The sequence below is a fragment of the Leucoraja erinacea genome, unplaced genomic scaffold, assembly GCF_028641065.1.
Source record: "Leucoraja erinacea ecotype New England unplaced genomic scaffold, Leri_hhj_1 Leri_183S, whole genome shotgun sequence".
In the NCBI taxonomy this organism is placed as follows: domain Eukaryota; kingdom Metazoa; phylum Chordata; class Chondrichthyes; order Rajiformes; family Rajidae; genus Leucoraja; species Leucoraja erinaceus.
Window position 1 is genome coordinate 203,867 of NW_026576084.1, and position 21,785 is coordinate 225,651.

Consider the following 21,785-nt stretch of genomic DNA (forward strand, 5'->3'; position numbering starts at 1 on the left):
TCCCGTCCGAGATCCACCTCCGTCCGTCCGAGACCACCTCCCGTCCGAGACCACCTCCCGTCCGAGATCCACCTCCCGTCCGAGATCCACCTCCCGTCCGAGACCACCTCCCGTCCAAGATCCACCTCCCGTCCAAGATCCACCTCCCGTCCAAGATCCACCTCCCGTCCAAGATCCACCTCCCGTCCAAGATCCACCACCCGTCCAAGATCCACCTCCCGTCCGAGATCCACCTCCCGTCCGAGACCACCTCCCATCCGACACCACCTCCCGTCCAAGATCCACCTCCCGTCCGAGATCCACCTCCCGTCCAAGATCCACCTCCCGTCCGAGACCACCTCCCATCCGAGACCACCTCCTCCCGTCCGAGACCACCTCCCGTCCAAGATCCACCTCCCGTCCGAGACCACCTCCCGTCCGAGACCACCTCCCATCCGACACCACCTCCCGTCCGAGATCCACCTCCCGTCCGAGATCGACCTCCCCCGTCCGAGATCCACCTCTCGTTCGAGATCCACCTCCCGTCCGAGATCCACCTCCCGTTCGAGACCAGCTCCCGTTCGAGACCACCTCCCGTCCGAGATCCACCTCCCTTCCGAGATCCACCTGCCGTCCGAGACCACACCTCCCCTCCGAGACCACCTCCGTCCCTCACCGTCCGAGACCACCTCCCGTCCAAGATCCCTCCCGTCTGAGACCACCTCCCGTCCGAGACCACCTCCCCGTCCGAGATCCACCTCCCGTCTGAGAACCACCTCCCGTCCGAGATCCACCTCCCGTCCGAGATCCACCTCCCGTCCGAGATCCACCTCCCGTCTGAGATCCACCTCCCGTCCGAGATCCACCTCCCGTCCGAGATCCACCTCCCGTGAATCCCAACTCCCCCACTCCAAGCCGACCTTCCCGATGAGTTTGCCGATCCTGCCCCGGCAGCGGAGAAGATGCCACCAATCAGTAGAACATTGGCCGCGGGAGCGGGGGGGGGGGGGGTCTTCAAGGAGGGGGGGGGGATGCTGGGAAAATCGCCAATATGTACAAAAAAATGTCTTCAAGGAGGAAACTGCAGGTGCTGGAAAATCGAAGGTAGACAAAAATGCTGGAGAAACTCAGCGGGTGCAGCAGCATCTATGGAGCGAAGGAAATAGGCAACGTTTCGGGCTGAAACCCGGAAGGAAATAGGCAACGTTTCAGGCCCGAAATCCTGAAGGAAATAGGCAACGTTTCGGGCTGAAACCCGGAAGGAAATAGGCAACGTTTCGGGCTGAAACCCGGAAGGAAATAGGCAATTTCAGGCCCGAAATCCTGAAGGAAATAGGCAACGTTTTGGGCCGAAACCCTTTGGGTTTCGTCCCGAAACGTTGCTGATTTCCTTCGCTCCATAGATGCTGCCGCACCCGCTGAGTTTCTCCAGCATTTTTTGTCCACCTTCTTGTATAGGGCCCTCAGCGTTCCTGGAGCAGCCTCTCTCCTCCTCTCTGTCCCTCTCCTCCCTAACGCTGGTCTCTCCTCTCCCCCCTCTCTTCTCCCCGCAGATAACCTGTCTCGCAACAAGGAGGAGAATGTGGACATGCACCGTATGTTGGACCAGACGCTGCAGGAACTGCACAACCTGTGATGTCGGGGGGGAGGCTGTCACGAGGCGTGCGATACCTCCTGGCTGCAGCTTGCACCCCCCCTCTCCTGTAACCTTCCCCCCCCCTCCTCTCTGCAAAGCCCCCCCCCCTCCCCGTGCCAAAGGACCTCCCCTCTCCACCGTGGGTCGAACAGGTCATGGGATCCTCGACCACTGATTCAGATTCAGATTCAGATTCAACCATCTCCAATTGTCATTGTGTACAGTACATTCACACAACGAAAACGCAGTTAGCATCTCCCGGGAAGAGCGACATAGAATATGATTCAAGGTGAGACACCGTCCACACAAATCGACTCTCCCCTCCCCCCCCCCCCCCCCCGCGGCCCTCCCGATCACCCACCCCCAGCGAAATCCGGCTCTGCTCCGCGAAACGTCACATTCTACCCCCCCAAAATAGGCAATTCAAAGAAATCTCGAAATCGATAAATTGGCGTGCAGGGGACTAAGGGCCAAAGGGCCACCGTCTCCGCACAGTGTGTCTCTAAAACCCGGGTTTAACGTCACATAGAAACATAGAAATTAGGTGCAGGAGTAGAGGCCATTCGGCCCTTCGAGCCTGCACCAGCACCGCCATTCAATACGATCATGGCTGATCATCCAACTCAGATCATCCAACTGCCTCAATCACACGGATGTCCTTCCTCAAATTAGGAGACCCAAACTGTACACATTACTCCAGACGTGGTCTTACCAGAGCCCTGTACAACTACAGAAGAACCTCTCTCGACTCCTTCATAAGACCATTCAGTCCATCGAGTCTGCTCTGCCATTCAATCCCTTATAGATACATAGAAAATAGGTGCAGGAGTAGAGGCCATTCGGCCCTTCGAGCCTGCACCAGCACCGCCATTCAATATGATCATGGCTGATCATCCAACTCAGTATCCCGTACCTGCCTTCTCTCCGTACCCCCTGATCCCCTTAGCCACAAGGGCCACATCTAACTCCCTCTTAAATATAGCCAATGAACTGTGGCCTCAACTACCCTCTGTGGCAGAGAGTTCCAGAGATTCACCACTCTCTGTGTGAAAAAAGTTCTTCTCATCTCGGTTTTAAAGGATTTCCCCCTTATCCTTAAGCTGTGACCCCTTGTCCTGGACTTCCCCAACATCGGGAACAATCTTCCTGCATCTAGCCTGTCCAACCCCTTAAGCATTTTGTAAGTTTCTATAAGATATAAGAGTTCCAGAGAGTCACGACCCCCCCGGGTGCTGCCTGCGCGGAGTTTGCACGTTCCAGCGTGGGATTTTCTCCGGGCGCTCCGGGTTCCCCCCCACACACACACACACACACGTGTGCGGGATTGTAAGTTGATTAGCTTTTCTACAAATTGCCAGTGAATGGGACACGGAAGGAGAGTACGGTCGGCACGGGCTCGAAGGGCCGAAGGGCCACCGTTTCCGTGCCGTGTCTCTCCGTCCTCTAAACCCCAGGCGAGGTCACAGGCAGAGAAGGCGCACACAGACTCCAGGTTTCCTCCCAACCCTCCAAAGACCCGCAGCTGCAGAGGCCCGGGTTCGATCCTGACTACGTGGAGTTGGCACGTTCTCACGATGGGTTTTCCCCAGGCGCTCCGGTTTCCTCCCGCTTTTCCCTGTACCTACAATAAATTCAACAGCAACATCGGACGAAGCATTCCTTCCTTAGATCATCACGAAACCTGTAACCCTCCACCTGACCTTTCTTATTTTAGCCACTGGTGTTATGTTGAAATGTGTCTCGACTCCCCAATCCTATCTATCCCTCCTTGCGATTTTGTTCCCTATAATTTGTCAGTCGTAGAGTGACAACTTTCCCACCCCAGCCAACATGTCCCAGCTACAATAGACAATAGGTGCAGGAGTAGAGGCCATTCAGCCCTTCGAGCCAGCACCAGCACCGCCATTCACTGTGATCATGGCTGATCATCCACAATCAGTACCCCGTTCCTGCCTTTTCTCCCCATGTCCCCTGACTCCGCTATCTTTAAGAGCCCTATCTAGCTCTCTCTTGAAAGCATCCAGAGAACCGGCCTCTGAGGCAGAGAATTCCGCAGACTCACAACTCTCTGTGTGAGAAAAAGTGTTTCCTCATCTCCGTTCTAAATGGCTTACCCCTTATTCTTAAACTGTGTGTGTGTGTGTGGCCCCTGGTTCTGGACTCCCCCAACATCGGGAACATGTTTCCTGCCTCCAGTGTGTCCAAACCCTTAATAATCTTATATGTTTTAATAAGATTCTCTCTCATCCTTCTGAACCCCAGAGTGTACAAGCCCACAGCCGCTCCATTCTCTCAGCATATGACAGTCCCGCCATCCCGGGAATTAACCTGGTGAACCTACGCTGGGCTCCCTCAATAGCAAGAACGTCCTTCCTCAAATCCAATCTGGTCAGGTTTGGCGGGTATCTGAGGAAGCTGCTGTGATCTTGTTATAACACAGTCTTAGATATACGACAGGATATTTATTTGAACTGTTAATTAGACCGCGACGAGAGAAATCAGATTTAAAATGTGTGCGCGCGTGTGTGTGTGTGAGACTAGGCCATGGAACATTGCGTTTGCCTGGGTCATGTGGCTTTTTGAGAGAAAGATTTTGTATCCGTTTTTTTTTCCTCATTTTGCAATAAAAGGAACCTGTACTAATATGCGTTCAATAAAGCAAATCATTTGACTGATCTCAAGATTCAAGATTCAATTTAATTGTCATTTGGACCCCTTGAGGTTGATTAGTGTTTCGGAAGGAACTGCAGATGCTGGATAATCGAAGGGAGACAAACATGCTGGAGAAACTCAGCGGGTGCGGCAGCATCTACGGAGCGAAGGAAATAGGCAACGTTCCTTGATTAGAACGGGTGTCGAGGGTTATGGGGAGAAGGCAGGAAAATGGGATTGGGAGGCAGAGATCAGCCATGAATAGTTAAATGGCGGAGTAGACTCGTTGGGCCGAATGGCCTAATTCTACTCCTATAACTTGTGAAGTGCACACTCGTAATTTTAAAGGAGGCGCCAGACCCCCAGCTGCTGGAATATCGGTGATGGACCTGTATTTTTAAGACCAATACCTAGATAAATAGCCGATAAACAGGAGGGCGAGAGGTGGTATTGTGCGTTACACAGAAAAGCTGGAGAAACTCAGCGGGTGCAGCAGCATCTATGGAGCGAAGGAAATAGGCAACGTTTCGGGCCGAAACCCTTCTTCAGGTATTGTGCTAATGGCTCTTACTCTTATCTAGCCTTGTGCTCTATTGAAGAGAACCTGCCCCCAAGTGGCACATTGCAGTATTGCGACCCACTGCCTGGTATTTTGATAGTCGGAGCTAAATGCATGTAGTTGAGCAGAAGGAACTGCAGAGACCAGTTTAAATCGAAGGTAGACACAAAATGCTGGAGTAACTCGGCGGGTCTGTCAGCATCTCTGGAGCAAAAGGAACAGGTGGCGTTTCGGGTCGAGAACCCTTCTTCAGTTTAGTTTATTTAGAAACATAGAACATAGAAACATAGAAATTAGGTGCAGGAGTAGGCCATTCGGCCCTTCGAGCCTGCACCGCCATTCAATATGATCATGGCTGATCATCCAACTCAGTATCCCGTACCTGCCTTCTCTCCATACCCTCTGATCCCCCTTGGCCACATCTAACTCCCTCTTAAATATAGCCAATGAACTGGCCTCAACTACCCTCTGTGGCAGAGAGTTCCAGAGATTCACCACTCTCTGTGTGAAAAAAGTTCTTCTCATCTCGGTTTTAAAGGATTTCCCCTTTATCCTTAAGCTGTGGCCCCTTGTCCTGGACTTCCCTAACATCGGGAACAATCTTCCTGCATCTTTGCAGGAATTCAGATTGCAACCTTCTTTGTTGAGATACAGCGTGGAAACAGGCCCTTCGGCCCCACCGAGTCCGTGCCGACCAGCGATCCCCGCACGCTAACACTATCCTAGTACCCACTAGGGACGTTACAATTTTACTGAAGCCAATTAACCTGCACAGACCTGAAACATATAAGATTGTTAAGGGTTTGGACACGCTAGAGGCAGGAAACATGTTCCTGATGTTGGGGGAGTCCAGAACCAGGGGCCACACACACACAGTTTAAGAATAAGGGGTAAAAGCCATTTAGAACGGAGACGAGGAAACACTTTTTCTCACAGAGAGTGGTGAGTCTGTGGAATTCTCTGCCTCAGAGGGCGGTGGAGGCCGGTTCTCTGGAGGCTTTCAAGAGCTAGATAGGGCTTTTAAAGATAGTGGAGTCAGGGGATATGGGGAGAAAATGCAGGAACGGGGTACTGATTGGGGATGATCAGCCATGAAGATGGGTTTCGGCCCAAAACGTTGCCTATATCCTTCGCTCCATAAAAGCTGCTGCACCCGCTGAGTTTCTCCAGCATTTTTGTGTACCATCAGCCACGATCACATTGAATGGCGGTGCTGGCTCGAAGGGCCGAATGGCCTACTCCTGTACCTATTGTCTTTGGAGTGTGGGAGGAAACCGGAGCTCCTGGAGAAAACCCACGCAGGTCACGAGGAGAAGGTACAAACTCCATACAGACAGCACCCGTGGTCAGGATTGAACCCGAGTCTCTGGCGCTGTGAGGCAGCAACTCCAGTGCCATGTATCTCTCTTGTACCTACGTATGATTCAATCTGCCTAAACAACAAAGTAATTTTCCATGAGTCATGATGCACGTGACAGGCAGCGTTAAGGACTTATTGACTGGAAAGACGATTCATAAATTGGCTCAGTGACAGGCCTGCAGGGAGGTAATTCGATCACTCGGGGAGAAACAAGGAATTGCAGATGCTGCTTTACAAAAGTCCCTTCAGATTGCAACCTTCAGTCGATTTGCGGGCTGCAGATGATGCCAGTGAAAGGTTGTTAAGGGCTTGGACACGCTAGAGGCAGGAGACATGTTCCCGATGTTGGGGGGAGTCCAGAACCAGGGGCCACACACACACACACAGTTTAAGAATAAGGAGTAAGCCATTTAGAACGGAGACGGAGAAACACTTTTTCTCACACAGAGAGTTGTGAGTCTGTGGAATTCTCTGCCTCGGAGGGCGGTGGAGGCCGGTTCTCTGGATGCTTTCAAGAGAGAGCTAGATAGGGCTCTTAAAAAGAGCGGAGTCAGGGGATATGGGGAGAAAAGGCAGGAACGGGGTACTGATTGGGGATTATCAGTCATGATCGCATTGAATGGCACCGTTTCGGCCCGAAACGTTGCCTATTTCCTTCGCTCCATAGATGCTGCCGCACCCGCTGAGTTTCTCCAGCAATTGTGTCTACCTTCGATTCTCCAGCATCTGCAGTTTCTTCTTGAACCCGTTGTCTAGTGTGTAATGCATTTCGTTGTTTCTGTACTGTACACTGACAATGACAATTAAAATTGAATCTGAATCTGTGTAGGATAGTGTTATTGTGCAGGGTGATCGCTGGTCGGCACGGACTCTGTGAGCCTAAAGGGCCTGTTTGAACACCATCTCTCAACCAAACTAAACTGTAGTTCATTGTTGCTGCGGAGGGAACTCTCTGCCACAGCAAAGGGGTGGCCCTGGGGGGGGGGGGGGGGGGGGGGGGGTTGGATGATCAGAGGATGGAAATCGACCCCAACACCACAACCAAACTAACCCTCAGGGGTTAAGCTTCAGATATCGGCGAGATCAATAAGAGTAAATAACCCACGGGTAAAAGTAAATACATCACCCGCATTTTATTTGACAATTCTAACAAAGAACTCAACACTAGCAATAGGATCAGCAGTCTACAGCTACAGTAGACGGGTGGAGGCCACAGGGAAGTGGCGGCCACACGCCCCGCTCCAGCACGGACAATCCCAGACTGGCCTCCGGGTGTCACGGGAAGTGGTTTATTGCGCACACTAGCCCGGGAAACCAGGAGGCCAGTCGCAGAGAGTCACGGCTCGTCCTTGCGGGACTACTGCCTCTTCAGTGTTGCTTTCTCCGGAATGAACAGCCTGTGGAGGGGGGGTGGAAGAGAGAGGAGGAGAGAGGGGGGGGGGGGAGGGGGGGGGAGAGAGAGAGAGAGAGAGAGAGAGACATCATTAACAAGCCATTCGGTCCACTGAGTCCGCGCCAAACAGCGATCATCCCCACACACATCCAGGACAAGGGGTCACACAGTTTAAGGATAAGGGGGAAATCTTTTAGGACCGAAATGAGAAAAACATTTTTCACACAGAGAGTGATGAATCTGTGGAATTCTCGGCCACAGAAGGTAGTTTGAGGCCACAGTTCATTGGCTATATTTAAGTTAAGGGAGTTAGATGTGGCCCTTGTGGCTAAAGGGATCGGGGGGGTGTGGAGAGAAGACAGGTACAGGATACCGAGTTGGATGATCAGCCATGATCATATTGAATGGCGATGCAGACTCGAAGGGCCGAATGGCCTACTCCTGCACCTAATTTCTATGATATGAGCGTTTGACAGCACTGGGCCTGTGCTCACTGGCGTTTAGAATGATGTGGGGGGGGGGAGTGACGAATAAACTTGACGTGACAGGCAGCATCTCTACACCCGTGGGACAGGCAACATCTCTGCATTAATACAATCCTACACACACACACACTTGGGACAATTTACAATTTCACCAAATCCAATTGGCCTACAAACCTGCACGTCCTTTGGGGTGTGGGAGGAAACAAGCCCGAACTGGACCCGAAACGGCACCCGTCCCATGCTCTCCAGAGATGCTGCCTGACCCGCTGAGTTACTCCAGCGCTTTGTGTTCAGCCAGAACCCGAACTTCCTTGCTGGTACACAACTGCGCTGCACAGCAGAGCACAGGCCGATTCCCAGCCAGCCAGTGACCAGGGTGGGGGTGGGGAATAGACGCAAAACGCTGGAGTAACTCATCCTGGGGAGAAGGAACGGGTCGAAACCCGAAACGCCACCCGTTCATTCCCGCCAGAGATGCTGCCTCTCCCGCCGAGTTACTCCGGCATTTTGTGCTTATCTCCGTCCGGTGTGAGCCGCCACCTGCAGTTCCTTCCCACAATGTGGGGGGGGGGGGGGGGGGGGGGTCTCCACCACACTCACCTTCTGTTAGCCTCGCCTTTCCTCCTGTGGGCTGACAGAGAACGGTGGAGCATCCGACACACAGCACGACCGTCTGCGCGTGGCTGAACACAGTGGTGATCTTGTAGCAGCCTGGAGGGACAGCAACACCAGCGGTCAGTCAGAGGGGGAGAGGGGGAGAGGGGGAGAGGGGGAGAGGGGAGAGGGGGGGGAGAGGGGGAGAGGGGGGGAGAGGGAGACACAGACAGACTGGGAGACAGGCAGACAGACAGACACACACACAGGCAATCCAACTTCACTTGTGAACGTTGAGACACGTTTTCCCCGGTGCCCATACTAACACAACAGGTAAGACACGCACCTGGACACTTAACATCCATGAAGTAGGAGTTTGGGCTCTGCACCAAACGCTTCTTCTTGTGTTTCCGCTTCTCCTCCTCCGGACTCGGGTGCAACAAATCTTTTGCCAGCTGTGGACACAAGCAACAAGGTGAGCCTCAGGCATAGGCTCCTCTGGACACCCCCCCCCATGGGCACCAGTCGAGGGGGTCAGTCCCCTTGCCAGGCCAGGCGGCACGGTGGTAGAGCTACGGCACTACAGCGCCAGAGACCCGGGTTCAATCCGGACTACGGGTGCTGTCTGCGCAGAGTTTGCACGTTCTCCCCGTGACCTGCGTGGGTTTTCTCCGAGATCTTCATGTTCTTCCCGCACTCCACAGACGTGCAGGTTTGCAGGCTAATTGGCGCGGTGTGAAAGCAAAATTGTCCCTAGTGTGTGGGACAGTGCTAGTGTGCGGGAATCGCTGGATTGTGCCGACTCAGTGGGCCGAAGGGTCTCTTTCCACGCTGGTAGACAAAAGTGCTGGAGAAACTCAGCGGGTGCAGCAGCATCTATGGAGCGAAGGAAATAGGCAATGTTTCGTCCCGAAACGTTGCCTATTTCCTTCGCTCCATAGATGCTGCTGCACCCGCTGAGTTTCTCCAGCACTTTTGTCTACCTTCCCCACATTTGTTTCCACGCTGCATCTCTAAACTAAACTGAACCCGTCCGCACCATTCCTTCTCCCAGCTAAGCCGAGCCCCGCTGCTCGCTGATGTGGGTCAACGACCTTGCATTCTTACTGCCTCCTTGCACAGGTCGAACCTCAGCATATCACACCCTGCTCACGGAAAGGGGAGCAAAGTCCGCCTTTATCACCAAAGCCGACATCAACACGAGCAATAAAATGCTGGGGACCTGGGGAATTGCAGGCGCTGGAATCTTTCACAAGACACGCAAAGTGCTGGAGGAACTCGGCGGGTCGGGCAGCATCTGTGGAGGACTTTCCTCGGGTGTCAGAAGATGGATCCTGGCCTGAAACGCCAGCTTTCCATTCCCACTGTGTTTTTAATAAAATGTTGGCCGGGGCACACTGCTCTTTGAAAGTCTATTAAAACAAGAGTAGGCCACTCAGCCCATCAACGTGGGCATGGCTGATCTGCCCCAGGTGTCTTGTATCCTCTTCAGTTAAAGTAGACAAAAATGCTGGAGAAACTCAGCGGATTAGGCAGCTTCCCCCCCCCCCACCCCACATCAATCTGAGGAAGGGCCTCGACCCGAAATGTTGCCTATTTCCTTCGTTCCATAGATGCTGCCTCATCCGCTGAGTTCCTCCAGCATTTTTGCCTACCTCTGATTTTCCAGCATCTGCAGTTCCTTCTTAAACACTCCTCTTCTGTAGGAACTGCAGGTGCTGCTTTATACCGACAATAGACACAATAAATACAGCTAGGTGTTTGTGAAACTCGCATCAGGCTGATAGATTAAAATAAGCCGTTCGCTAAATCCTAGGAATAGAATTAGGCCATTCGGCCCATCAAGTCTACTCTATTCAACTCTTCTCAACCGCATTCTCCTGCCTTCTCCCCATAACGCCTGACATCCGTACTAATCACAAATCTATCTATATCTTCCTTAAAAGTAACCATTGATGGCCTCCACAGGCTTCTGTGGCAAAGAATTCCATGCTTGGACTAAAGAAATTCCTCCTCATCTCCTGCCTAAAGGAATGTCCTTTAATTCTGAGGCTGTGCCCTCTGGTATTAGATTCTCCCACTGGTGGAAACATCCTCTCCACGTCCACTCTATCCAAGGCGGCAGCCAAAGTGTTAAAAGCCACTGTTTAAAGTCGACAGCGAATTGCTAAAATGAAACTGCAACTTCAGGGGCTACGTAGAAAGCATCCCGGGGAATTTTGAGATCAATCTTTAACGGAAAGTAGTTCGGGGAAATCAAGTCTGAAGAGCTTGAGCAAGCCACACAAAATTCAACTTCTCGCTGTGTTTATTATGGCTACAGGCCAGGTTGTCACGAGGTAAAGAACCCAAACAGACGCTGGAAACTTAACTACTGGGGGCTGATAAACCTCTTGAAAAAAATAAATATTTTACTGTTATTGGCCATATTTTCCTCCCACCCCCCAGCTCACTCTGTGAACCTCCTCTTTAAATCTGCTTTGCAAAATACAATGCACATTTCCCAATTCAGCAGTGCTGAACTACTATCTACCTCTTTGGTGACCCTCAGACTATCCTTTCTTTAAGAAGGGACTGCAGATGCTGGGGAAAAAAAAATCGAAGGTAGACAAAAATGCTGGGGAAACTCAACGGGTGAGGCAGCATCTATGGAGCGAAGGAATAGGTGACGTTTCGGGTCGGAGGCCGACCCGAAACGTCACCTATTCCTTCGCTCCATAGATGCTGCCTCACTCGCTGAGTTTCTCCAGCATTTCTGTCTACCTCTGACTATCCTTGATCGGACTTTGGCAGCTTTACCTTGCACTAAACTTTATTCCCATATCATGCATCTGTACACTGTAAATGGCTCGATTGTAATCGTGTATTGTCTTTCCGACAAAAGCTCTTTGTTCTAACTCGGTACACGTGACAATAAACAAAACGGTAAACCATCCCTTCCCCAGGTAACCTCCCTCCCCAGTCTGAAGAAGGGTCTCGACCCGAGACGTCACCAATTCCTTCGCTCCATAGATACTGCCTGCCGCGTTTCTCCAGCATTTTTGTCTACAATTATATTTGCAAATTTAGCAATTTTATCGATGCAAATGTCCAGTCCAAGATAATCCCCAATTTAAATCCCAATAAAGGTTTGCCACCTCTATTCGGATTTAATTTGCGAATTACGGCTGTCACCTTTATTCCGAATTAGTAACGTGCTTTGCAGCCCCCCCCCCCCTTCTCACATGCATTCTCACCTTCCCCCACCTCACCCGTCTCTCTGTGAATCTCCCTTTTAAATCCCCTTGCCCAAAGCACATTGCCACCCTCACCATCCCATGTTGCTCTGTGAAGCTCTCCTTTAAATCTGCTTTGCACACACCTTTGCAGAAGTACAGTGCACATTTCCATTTTTTCCTGAAGATAAGGCACAAAAATCTGGAATAACTCAAGAGGGGGGGACAGGCGGCATCTCTGGAGAGAAGGAAAGGGTGACGTTTCGGGTCCAGACCCATCTTCAGATCTCGACCCAAAACTTCACCCATTCCTTCCCCCCAGATTTGCCACCTGTCCCCTCTGAGTTACTCCAGCATTTTGTGTCCATCTTCAGTTGAAACCAGCACCCGCAAGTCCTGCCGACCTACTTTTCCCCCCATCCGTCTCTCTGGGAACCTCCCCATCAAATCTGTTTTGCAGCCGCCTTACAAAATAAAATGCAACGCACATTCCCATCCCATCTGTCCCTTTGGGACCCTCCCCTTTAAACTGGCATATGCCAACATCCCCCCCCCCCCAACCAACTTCCCAAAGTGCAATTCCATCCACCCCCCAGGTCACTACCAAACTCCCTTCTCAAATCCCAGCGAAGGGTTACAGCCACGTTGCCTATTTCCCCCCTCCGCCTCCAGCTCCCTTCCCTTTTTACAAAGTGCAATCCACATTCCAAAGTGCATCTGTCTCTCTCTGGAACCTCCCCTTTAAATCTACGCATGCAGCCCATCCCCTCCTTCACCCCCCCCCCCCCCCCCCCCCCACTTTCCAAAGTGCCATGCTCATGACATTCTCACCTTTGCAATTGCAACACTCCCCACCCCCCCCTCGGGTCACTCTAAAAATAAAAACCTTCTCTTTTCAATTCTGTTTCTGCAAACCCCATTGCAATTCTCGGATTGTATAGACCTCTCTCGGGTCACTCTGATAAACCTTCCATTTAAATTCTGTTTTGGGTTTTTTTTGCAACCCCATTGCGATTCCAACACCCCCCCCCCCCCCCCCCCTCGGGTCACACAGATAACCCTATTTTCAATTCTGCTTTTGAAACCCCATTGCGATGTCAACAACCTCCCCCTCTCGGGTCACTCTGATAAACCTTCCCATTTAAATTCTGTTTTTTGGGTTTTTTTTTTTGCAACCCCATTGCGATTCCAACCCCCTCCCTCGGGTCACACAGATAAACCTATTTTCAATTCTGTTTTTGCAGCCCCATTGCAATGTCAACCCCCACCTCCCCCTCTCGGGTCACATATAAACCTCTTTCAAATTCTGTTTTTGCAGCCCCTTTGCAAATCCAACCCCCACCCCCATTGCAATTCCAACCCCCACCCCCTTTGCAATAAGAGCAATGCACACATTGCCCCCCCCCCCCCCCCCCCGTCTCAGGGGGCCCATGATCCGCCTGTCTGTGGGACCCTCCCTCCCTGCACGCAGTCTATCTCTCTCTCTCTCTAAGGAACACAAAAATGCTGGAGAAACTCAGCATTTCCTTCGCTCCATAGATGCTGCTGCACCCGCTGAGTTCCTCCAGCATGTTTGTGTCCCTTCGATTTTTCCAGCACCTGCAGTTCCTTCTTGAACACGTCTGTCTCTCTCTCCCCCCCACCCCCACACTTCGCTATAGAGAGCGGGGCCGGCCGCCTGCAAAGGGGTGCACGCGCTCCGGGCCAGCGTTCCATTTGCCTCCCCTGGCGCCGTGCCCCCCTGGTAACCCCGGGGGGGTTGAGGCAATTGCAATTCCCGCACCCCCACCCCACTTCACTATAGTGAACGGGGCCGCATGCAAGGGGTGCACGCGCTCCGGGCCAGCGTTCCATTTGCCTCCCCTGGCGCCGTTGCCCCTGGTAACCCCGGGGGGGTAGAGGCAATTGGCAATTCCCGCACCCCCCCTCCTCCCCCCCCCCCCCTACAGTGTCAGTCGCGGCGGAGAGGGGAGGAAGGAGCTGCCACTTTCCCCTCGCCGCGGCTTTTGGTCCCGCCGGTTTTTACGCCCCCCCTGCCGCCGTTGCCCCTGGTAACCCCGGGGGGTAGAGGCAATTGGCAATTCCCGCACCCACCCCCTCCCCCTCCCCCCTCTCGCCCTACCCCCCCACCCGCGGCCCCCCCTCTCGACTCCTATCCGCCATCTTTCCCTCCGCCGCGGCTTTTGGTCGACGGTTTGCCGCCCGCCACCGCGGCCGTTCGCCCCCCCTCTCCGACCCTATCCCTCTCCCCTTCTCGACTTCTATCCCCCCCCTCACCGCGCCGCCTCCCCCGGGCCGGGTTCAGGCCGAACTCCCCCGCCGTCTCTCACGACGCCACTCACAGGCATGTTGGCGTCGACTCGCCGCCGTGGTAAAAGGAAGGATGCCGGACAGGCAGCCGGCTATAACGGGGTTTCCCGGGGGCGCAGCGCAGGGACCGAAGCTCGTCCTACGTCACCGCGTGGCGTCTGCCAGCGCCCGCCATCTTGAGAAGGTCAGCCCCCTTCAACATGCAGTTGCCCCATCAATAAGATACAAGATACATTTAATTGTCATTTGGAATAAAATTGTCATTTTGCAATAAAAGGAACCTGTACTAATATGCGTTCAATAAAGCAAATCATTTGACTGATCTCAAGATTCAAGATTCAATTTAATTGTCATTTGGACCCCTTGAGGTCCAAACGAAATGCTGTTTCTGCAGCCATACATTACAAACACATAGACCCAAGACACAACATAATTTACATAAACATCCATCACATCGCTGTGATGGAAGGTCAAATAAACTTATCTCTCCCCTGCACTCCCCCCCCCCCCCATGTCAGAGTCAAAGTCAAAGCCCCCGGCTGGCGATGGCGATTGTCCCGCGGCCATTAAAGCCACGCCGGGTGGTGCGAAGTCGCACACCGAGTCTTGGTGTTAGAGACCCCGGCGTGCGCTCGCAGAGTCCCGCGGCCATTCCAAGCCGCGCGGGGCGGTGCTGTCAGGCCCCGCTCCAGGAGCTCTTCAACCCCGCAACACGGGCTGGAGAATTCGCCGTTGCAGGAGCCCCGAAAAGCGGTCTCCCTCCAGGGATCCGCGGGCTCCCGGTGCCGCCGTCCGCAGACCCGCAGTAGCAGCCTCCGACTCAGCAGCAGCAGCAGCAGCGGCAGATATGCCATTTATTGTCACTATACATGTACAGTGAAACTGAAAGCTGCTCGTACTCAGTGCATACATACAAGTTAGCACAAAAAACAAGAAACAGAAAAAACAAAAAACAGAAGGGAGATGGGGGGGGAAGATACATACACAAGATACAAGATACATTTATTTGCATATGAAGAAGGGTTTCGGCCCGAAACGTTGCCTATTTCCTTCGCTCCATAGATGCTGCTGCACCCGCTGAGTTTCTCCAGCTTTTCTGTGTAACCTTCGATTCTCCAGCATCTGCAGTTCCCTCTTTAACACATTTATTTGCATATGTACTTTATGATTTTTTTTATATGCAATGCATTTTTATGTAATGTTGCCCCTTTTCTGGACATGGAGTCCGAAATAAAGTATTATTATTATTATTATTTGTCTGGTGAACCTTCTCTGCACTCCCTCTATGGCAAAAATGTCCTTCCTCAGATTAGGAGACCAAAACTGTGCACAATACTCCAGGTGTGGTCTCACCAAGACCCTGTACAACTGCAGTAGAACCTCCCTGCTCCTATACTCAAATCCTTTTGCTATGAAGAATGTCTTTCCTCAGATTAGGAGACCAAAACTGTGCGCAATACTCCAGGTGTGGTCTCACCAAGACCCTGTACAACTGCAGTAGAACCTCCCTGCTCCTATACTCAAATCCTTTTGCTATGAAGAATGTCTTTCCTCAGATTAGGAGACCAAAACTGTACGCAATACTCCAGGTGTGGTCTCACCAAGACCCTGTACAACTGCAGTAGAACCTCCCTGCTCCTATACTCAAATCCTTTTGCTATGAAGAATGTCTTTCCTCAGATTAGGAGACCAAAACTGTACGCAATACTCCAGGTGTGGTCTCCCCAAGACTCTGTACAACTGCAGTAGAACCTCCCTGCTCCTATACTCAAATCCTTTTGATGACATAGAAACATAAAAATTAGGTGCAGGAGTAGGCCATTCGGCCCTTCGAGCCTGCACCGTCATTCAATATGATCATGGCTGATCATCCAACTCAGTATCCCGTACCTGCCTTCTCTCCATACCCCCTGATCCCTTTAGCCACAAGGGCCACATCTAACTCCCTCTTAAATATAGCCAATGAACTGTGGCCTCAACTACCTTCTGCGGCAGAGAATTCCAGAGATTCACCACTCTCTGTGTGAAAAAGTTTTCCTCATCTCGGTCCTAAAAGATTTCCCCTTTATCCTTAAACTGTGACCCCTTGTTCTGGACTTCCCCAACATCGGGAACAATCTTCCTGCATCTAGCCTGTCCAACCCCTTAAGAATTTTGTACATTTCTATAAGATCCCCCCTTAACCTTCTAAATTCTAGCGAGTACAAACCGAGTCTATCCAGTCTTTCTTCATATGAAAGTCCTGACATCCCAGGAATCAGTCTGGTGAACCTTCTCTGTACTCCCTCTATGGCAAGAATGTCTTTCCTCAGATTAGGAGACCAAAACTGTACGCAATACTCCAGGTGTGGTCTCACCAAGACCCTGTACAACTGCAGTAGAACCTCCCTGCTCCTATACTCAAATCCTTTTGATGACATCCATGACAAAGTCACAAGTACGACCAGACTTTTCGCTGATGATGTCAGGACTTGATGTCAGGATTCCTGGGATATCAGGACTTTCATATGAAGAAAGACTGGATAGACTCGGCTTGTACTCGCTAGAATTTAGAAGATTGAGGGGGGATCTGATAGAAACGTACAAAATTCTTAAGGGGTTGGACAGGCTAGATGCAGGAAGATTGTTCCGATGTTGGGGAAGTCCGGAACAAGGGGTCACAGTTTAAGGATAAGGGGGAAATCTTTTAGGACCGAGATGAGGAAAACCTTTTTCACACAGAGTGGTGAATCTCTGGAATTCTCTGCCACAGAAGGTGGTTGAGGCCAGTTCGTTGGCTATAGGGTGATTTCACCAAATGTCAAATGAGCGTAGATCCCCCCCTCACGTGACCGAAAATTTTAACTGGAGGACATATGTCAGTTCGGTACATGTTAGTGAATGGGGAAACACGCACTTTCCCACCCGTTAAAAACATGGAAAACGGCGATTTATGAGCTGAAATTTTCTGTGCTATTCGGGGTGATCGTGAAGCACAGCGACCTAAATTTTCAGGCAAAAAAAAATATAGAAAGTAAGGTAATTACAAGAGGGAACTGAAGGTAGAAAACAGCGGAAGTGAACAGCCGACATTTGCCGTGGAGATTTAAAGATCCAAAATATCGGGAATTATCGCGTTTGCTCGCTGAATTTCATCAAAAGTAAGTTAATAATGCCTTACCAAGAACCAAGATAGATTGGGCTCTCAGTTGGCACAGTGAAATGTGATCACCGTACAGCCATACAATAAAATAAAGAACACAACACACATAGAAACATAGAAACATAGAAAGTAGGTGCGAGAGTAGACCACCAGGTCCGTCGAGCCCGCACCGCCATTCGCTCATGGCTGAACACTAAACAGACACACTTACCACAAACAGTAGACACAAGACACAGAACACAAGACACTACCCTCCCCTTTATACCTCTATCACCCCTCTCCACCCCAAGAACCTCGTGATCTCCTGGGGGAGGCAAAAAACCGGATAAAAACCCAGGTCCAATTCGGGAAAAAAAAAACCGGGAAATTCCTCTCCGACCCCAATCCAGGCGATCGACACTTGTCCAGGAGATCACTCAGGTCTTACTATACTAACCATACCTAGGTCCATATCCCTGCCCTCTCCCCGTAGCCCCTTATCCCCTTGGCAGCTAAAAAAACATCTATTTTAGTCTTAAATATATTTAAAGTTTCTGCTTCCACTGCTCCCTGGGGCAGTGAATTCCATAAATTAACCACCCTCTGGGTGAAGAAGTTCTTCCTCATCTCAGTTTTAAAAGAGCCCCCCCTTATTCTGCAACTATGTCCCCTAGTTCTAGTTTCCCCGATCATTGGGAACATCCTCGGTGCATCCACCCGATCAAGGCCCCTCACGATCTTATATGTTTCAATGAGATCGCCTCTCATTCTTCTAAACGATAGAGTTCAACATAAAACATCCCCACACAGCAGAATTAAAAGTTTCCCACTGTGAGGGAAGGCACCAAAGTCAAGGCAAGTTTATTTGTATAGCACCAGTCATGCAAACAGCAATTCAAGGTGCTTTACAGGAAAGAAAAAAAAAATAGTCAATAATTCAAAATTGCAAAACAAGCAATAGGACAAATGTATGAATAATAAAACAACGTCAATGAAACAATAAAACTATTTTAAAAAGCACATAAAAGGGTTAAAATTAAACGGTTAAGATTACCTGCATGTCGGGTTATGGACAAGCTATAGTAAACAACAGTGTTTTAGGCCTGATTTAAATGTGCTTACAGTCTGTGCACACCTCAGGTGTTCAGTGGAGCATAAAAACCGAATGCTGCTTCAGCCTGTTTAGTTCTGACCCTGGGAACACAGAGCAATCAGTCAGTCATCTTAGAAACATAGAAATTAGGTGCAGGAGTAGAGGCCATTCGGCCCTTCGAGCCTGCACCACCATTCAATATGACCATGGCTGATCATCCAACTCAGTATCCCGTACCTGCCTTCTCTCCATACCCCCTGATCCCCTTAGCCACAAGGGCCACATCTAACTCCCTCTTAAATATAGCCAATGAACTGTCGCCTCAACTACCCTCTGTGGCAGAGAGTTCCAGAGATTCACCACTCTCTGTGTGAAAAAAGTTCTTCTCATCTCGGTTTTAAAGGATTTCCCCCTTATCCTTAAGCTGTGACCCCTTGTCCTGGACTTCCCTAACATCGGGAACAATCTTCCTGCATCTAGCCTGTCCAACCCCTTAAGAATTTTGTAAGTTTCTATAAGATCCCCTCTCAATCTCCTAAATTCTAGAGAGTATAAACCAAGTCTATCCAGTCTTTCTTCATAAGACAGTCCTGACATCCGCAGGAATCAGTCTGGTGAACCGTCTCTGCACTCCCTCTATGGCAATAATGTCCTTCCTCAGATTTGGAGACCAAAACTGTACGCAATACTCCAGGTGTGGTCTCACCAAGACCCTGTACAACTGCAGTAGAACCTCCCTGCTCCTATACTCAAATCCTTTTGCAATGAAAGCTAACATACCATTATCTTCCTTTGATAATGAATTACTATTCACAATATTATTACATGCTTTCATTATTTAATTTCTAATATAAACATTTCAATTATTTTATTTCAATTATTAATATTTTATTTGAATTATAAATGTTTTATAATTGAGGGAGCCCAGCGTAGGTTTACAAGGTTAATTCCCGGGATGGCGGGACTGTCATATGATGAGAGAATGGAGCGGCTGGGCTTGTACACTCTGGAGTTTAGAAGGATGGGAGGGAATCTCATTGAAACATATAAGATTGTTAAGGGTTTGAACACGCGCTAGAGGCAGGAGACATGTACCCGATTGTACACAATAAAGCTGGAGAAACTCAGCGGGCGCAGCAGCATCTATGGAGCGAAGGAAATAGGCAACGTTTCGGGCCGAAACCCTTCTTCAGAATGCACCGCCATTCAATATGATCATGGCTGATCATCCAACTCAGTATCCCGTACCTGCCTTCTCTCCATACCCCCTGATCCCTTTAGCCACAAGGGCCACATCTAACTCCCTCTTAAATATAGCCAATGAACTGTGGCCTCAACTACATAAACCAGGCTCTTTCAATAACATGACTCTTTTAAAAAAAAAGTTTTGTTAAGGGCTCGAAGGACAAAGATTGTTAAGGGTTTGGACACGCTAGAGGCAGGAAACAGGTTCCCGATGTTGGGGGAGTCCAGAACCATGGGCCACACACACACACACAGTTTAAGAATAAGGAGTAAGGCATTTAGAACGGAGATGAGGAAACAATTTTTCTCACAGAGAGTTGTGAGTCTGGAATTCTCTGCCTCAGAGGGCGGTGGAGGCCGGTTCTCGGGATACTTTCAAGAGAGAGCTAGATAGGGCTCTTAAAAATAGCAGAGTCAGGGGATATGGGGAGAAGGCAGGAACGGGGTACTGATTGTAGATGATCAGCCATGATCACATTGAATGGCGGTGCTGGTTCGAAGGGCCGAATGGCCTCTACTCCTGCACCTATTGTTTATTGTCTACTGTCTATTTTAACTTTTTAAATTTAATTACAAACACCTTAATTATAATTAATTATTTTAAATATATTAGTTTTATTGTGGTTTTATTTTATTTTAAATATAAATGTTTTCATTGTTTTGTTTCAATATAATTATTATATTTCATTTTTTATTTTCTGTTCATTGTAAATGTCGTAAACGTTTTATTTTTATTATAAACATTTTAATTATCATTAATTATTTGGTACATGTGGCAATGAATTGCAGATAGAGTCAATGGGAGGGAGGATGGTTTGTGTAGGAGGGAACTGCAGATGCTGGTTTAAACCGAAGATAGACACTCCAGCTTTTTATGTCTATCTAGGAGAGACACATCTTAGCGCCAAAAACAAGGGGGCAGATTATTATCTCAATGGGGTTAGGTTAGGTAAGGGGGAGGTGCAGCGAGACCTGGGTGTCCTTGTACACCGGTCACTGAAAGTTGGCTTGCAGGTACAGCAGGCAGTGAAGAAAGCTAATGGAATGTTGGCCTTCATAACAAGAGGATTTCAGTGTAGGAGTAAAGAGGTTCTTCTGCACTTGTATAGGGCTCTGGTGAGAACACATCTGGAGTATTGTGTACAGTTTTGGTCTCCTAATTTGAGGAAGGACATCCTTGTGATTGAGGCAGTGCAGCGTAAGTTCACGAGATTGATCCCCGGGATGGCGGGACTGTCATATGAGGAAAGATTGAAAAGACTAGGCTTGTTTTCACCCCAGTTTAGAAGGATGAGGGAGGATCTTATAGAAACATATAAAATTATAAAAGGACTGGACAAGCTAGATGCAGGAAAAAAGTTCCCAATGTTGGGCGAGTCCAGAACCAGGGGCCACACACACAGTCTTAGAATAAAGGGGAGGCCATTTTAGACTGAGGTGAGAAAAAACGTTTTCACCCAGAGAGTTGTGAATTTGTGGAATTCCCTGCCACAGAGGACAGTGGAGGCCAGATCACTGGATGGATTTAAGAGAGAGTTAGATAGAGCTCTAGGGGCTGGTGGAGTCAAGGAATATGGGGAGAAGGCAGGCACGGGTTATTGATTGGGGACGATCAGCCATGATCACAATGAATGGCGGTGCTTACTCGAATGGCCTCCTCCTGCAACTATTTTCTATGTTTCTACGGTTTGTGTGATCGGTCTGGGTTGTGTCCACAACTCTCCACGATTCCTTGAGATCGTGGATGAAGTTGTTCCCTAACCTGTGCCATCCCCGATAATGTGCTTTCTGCTCCAGTTGTGATGTTGCTTTTTTAATCAATTTTTTGTCGTAATTTCCAAAAATAAACTTTTACCCATAGTTTGCTCATCAAACAACACAACCTCGCCCTTCTCGCCTGTTAACCTTTGGTAACCTTTAAATGAGCAGTTTCCCAACAAGGAGACACTTTTCTGCACACTTCCCCTTTAAGAAAGTTGAGCAGGATCCAAAACTTAGGCAGAAACTTTTTTATACCTACAAAGAAAATTCCTTTCCACAAACAGGAAGGTCCTGCCCTTAATTATCCTTGTTCGGAATGGAAATAGAAAATCTAAATCACTTCTAAATGATTTTGTTTGTGCACTGCTTGCTCCAGGGAGAG

General features: G+C 49.8%; 1 protein-coding gene across 2 annotated transcripts; it reads right to left on the minus strand.

The window, feature by feature from the left end:
* Positions 1-7,294: 7,294 nt before the first annotated feature.
* LOC129716193 (40S ribosomal protein S27) lies at positions 7,295-14,361 on the minus strand. 2 transcript variants are annotated; one of them, XM_055666065.1, is made up of 4 exons: positions 14,216-14,361; positions 9,005-9,113; positions 8,665-8,775; positions 7,295-7,583 (listed from the first exon to the last, which is right to left on the minus strand). In XM_055666065.1, the coding sequence occupies exons 1-4, from the start codon at positions 14,219-14,221 to the stop codon at positions 7,555-7,557; spliced, it is 255 nt and encodes an 84-aa protein (XP_055522040.1). In that variant the 5' UTR covers positions 14,222-14,361; the 3' UTR covers positions 7,295-7,554. The 2 variants fall into 2 exon arrangements, with proteins under 2 accessions (XP_055522040.1, XP_055522041.1); XM_055666066.1 differs by having other exon boundaries at positions 14,151-14,296.
* Positions 14,362-21,785: the final 7,424 nt, after the last annotated feature.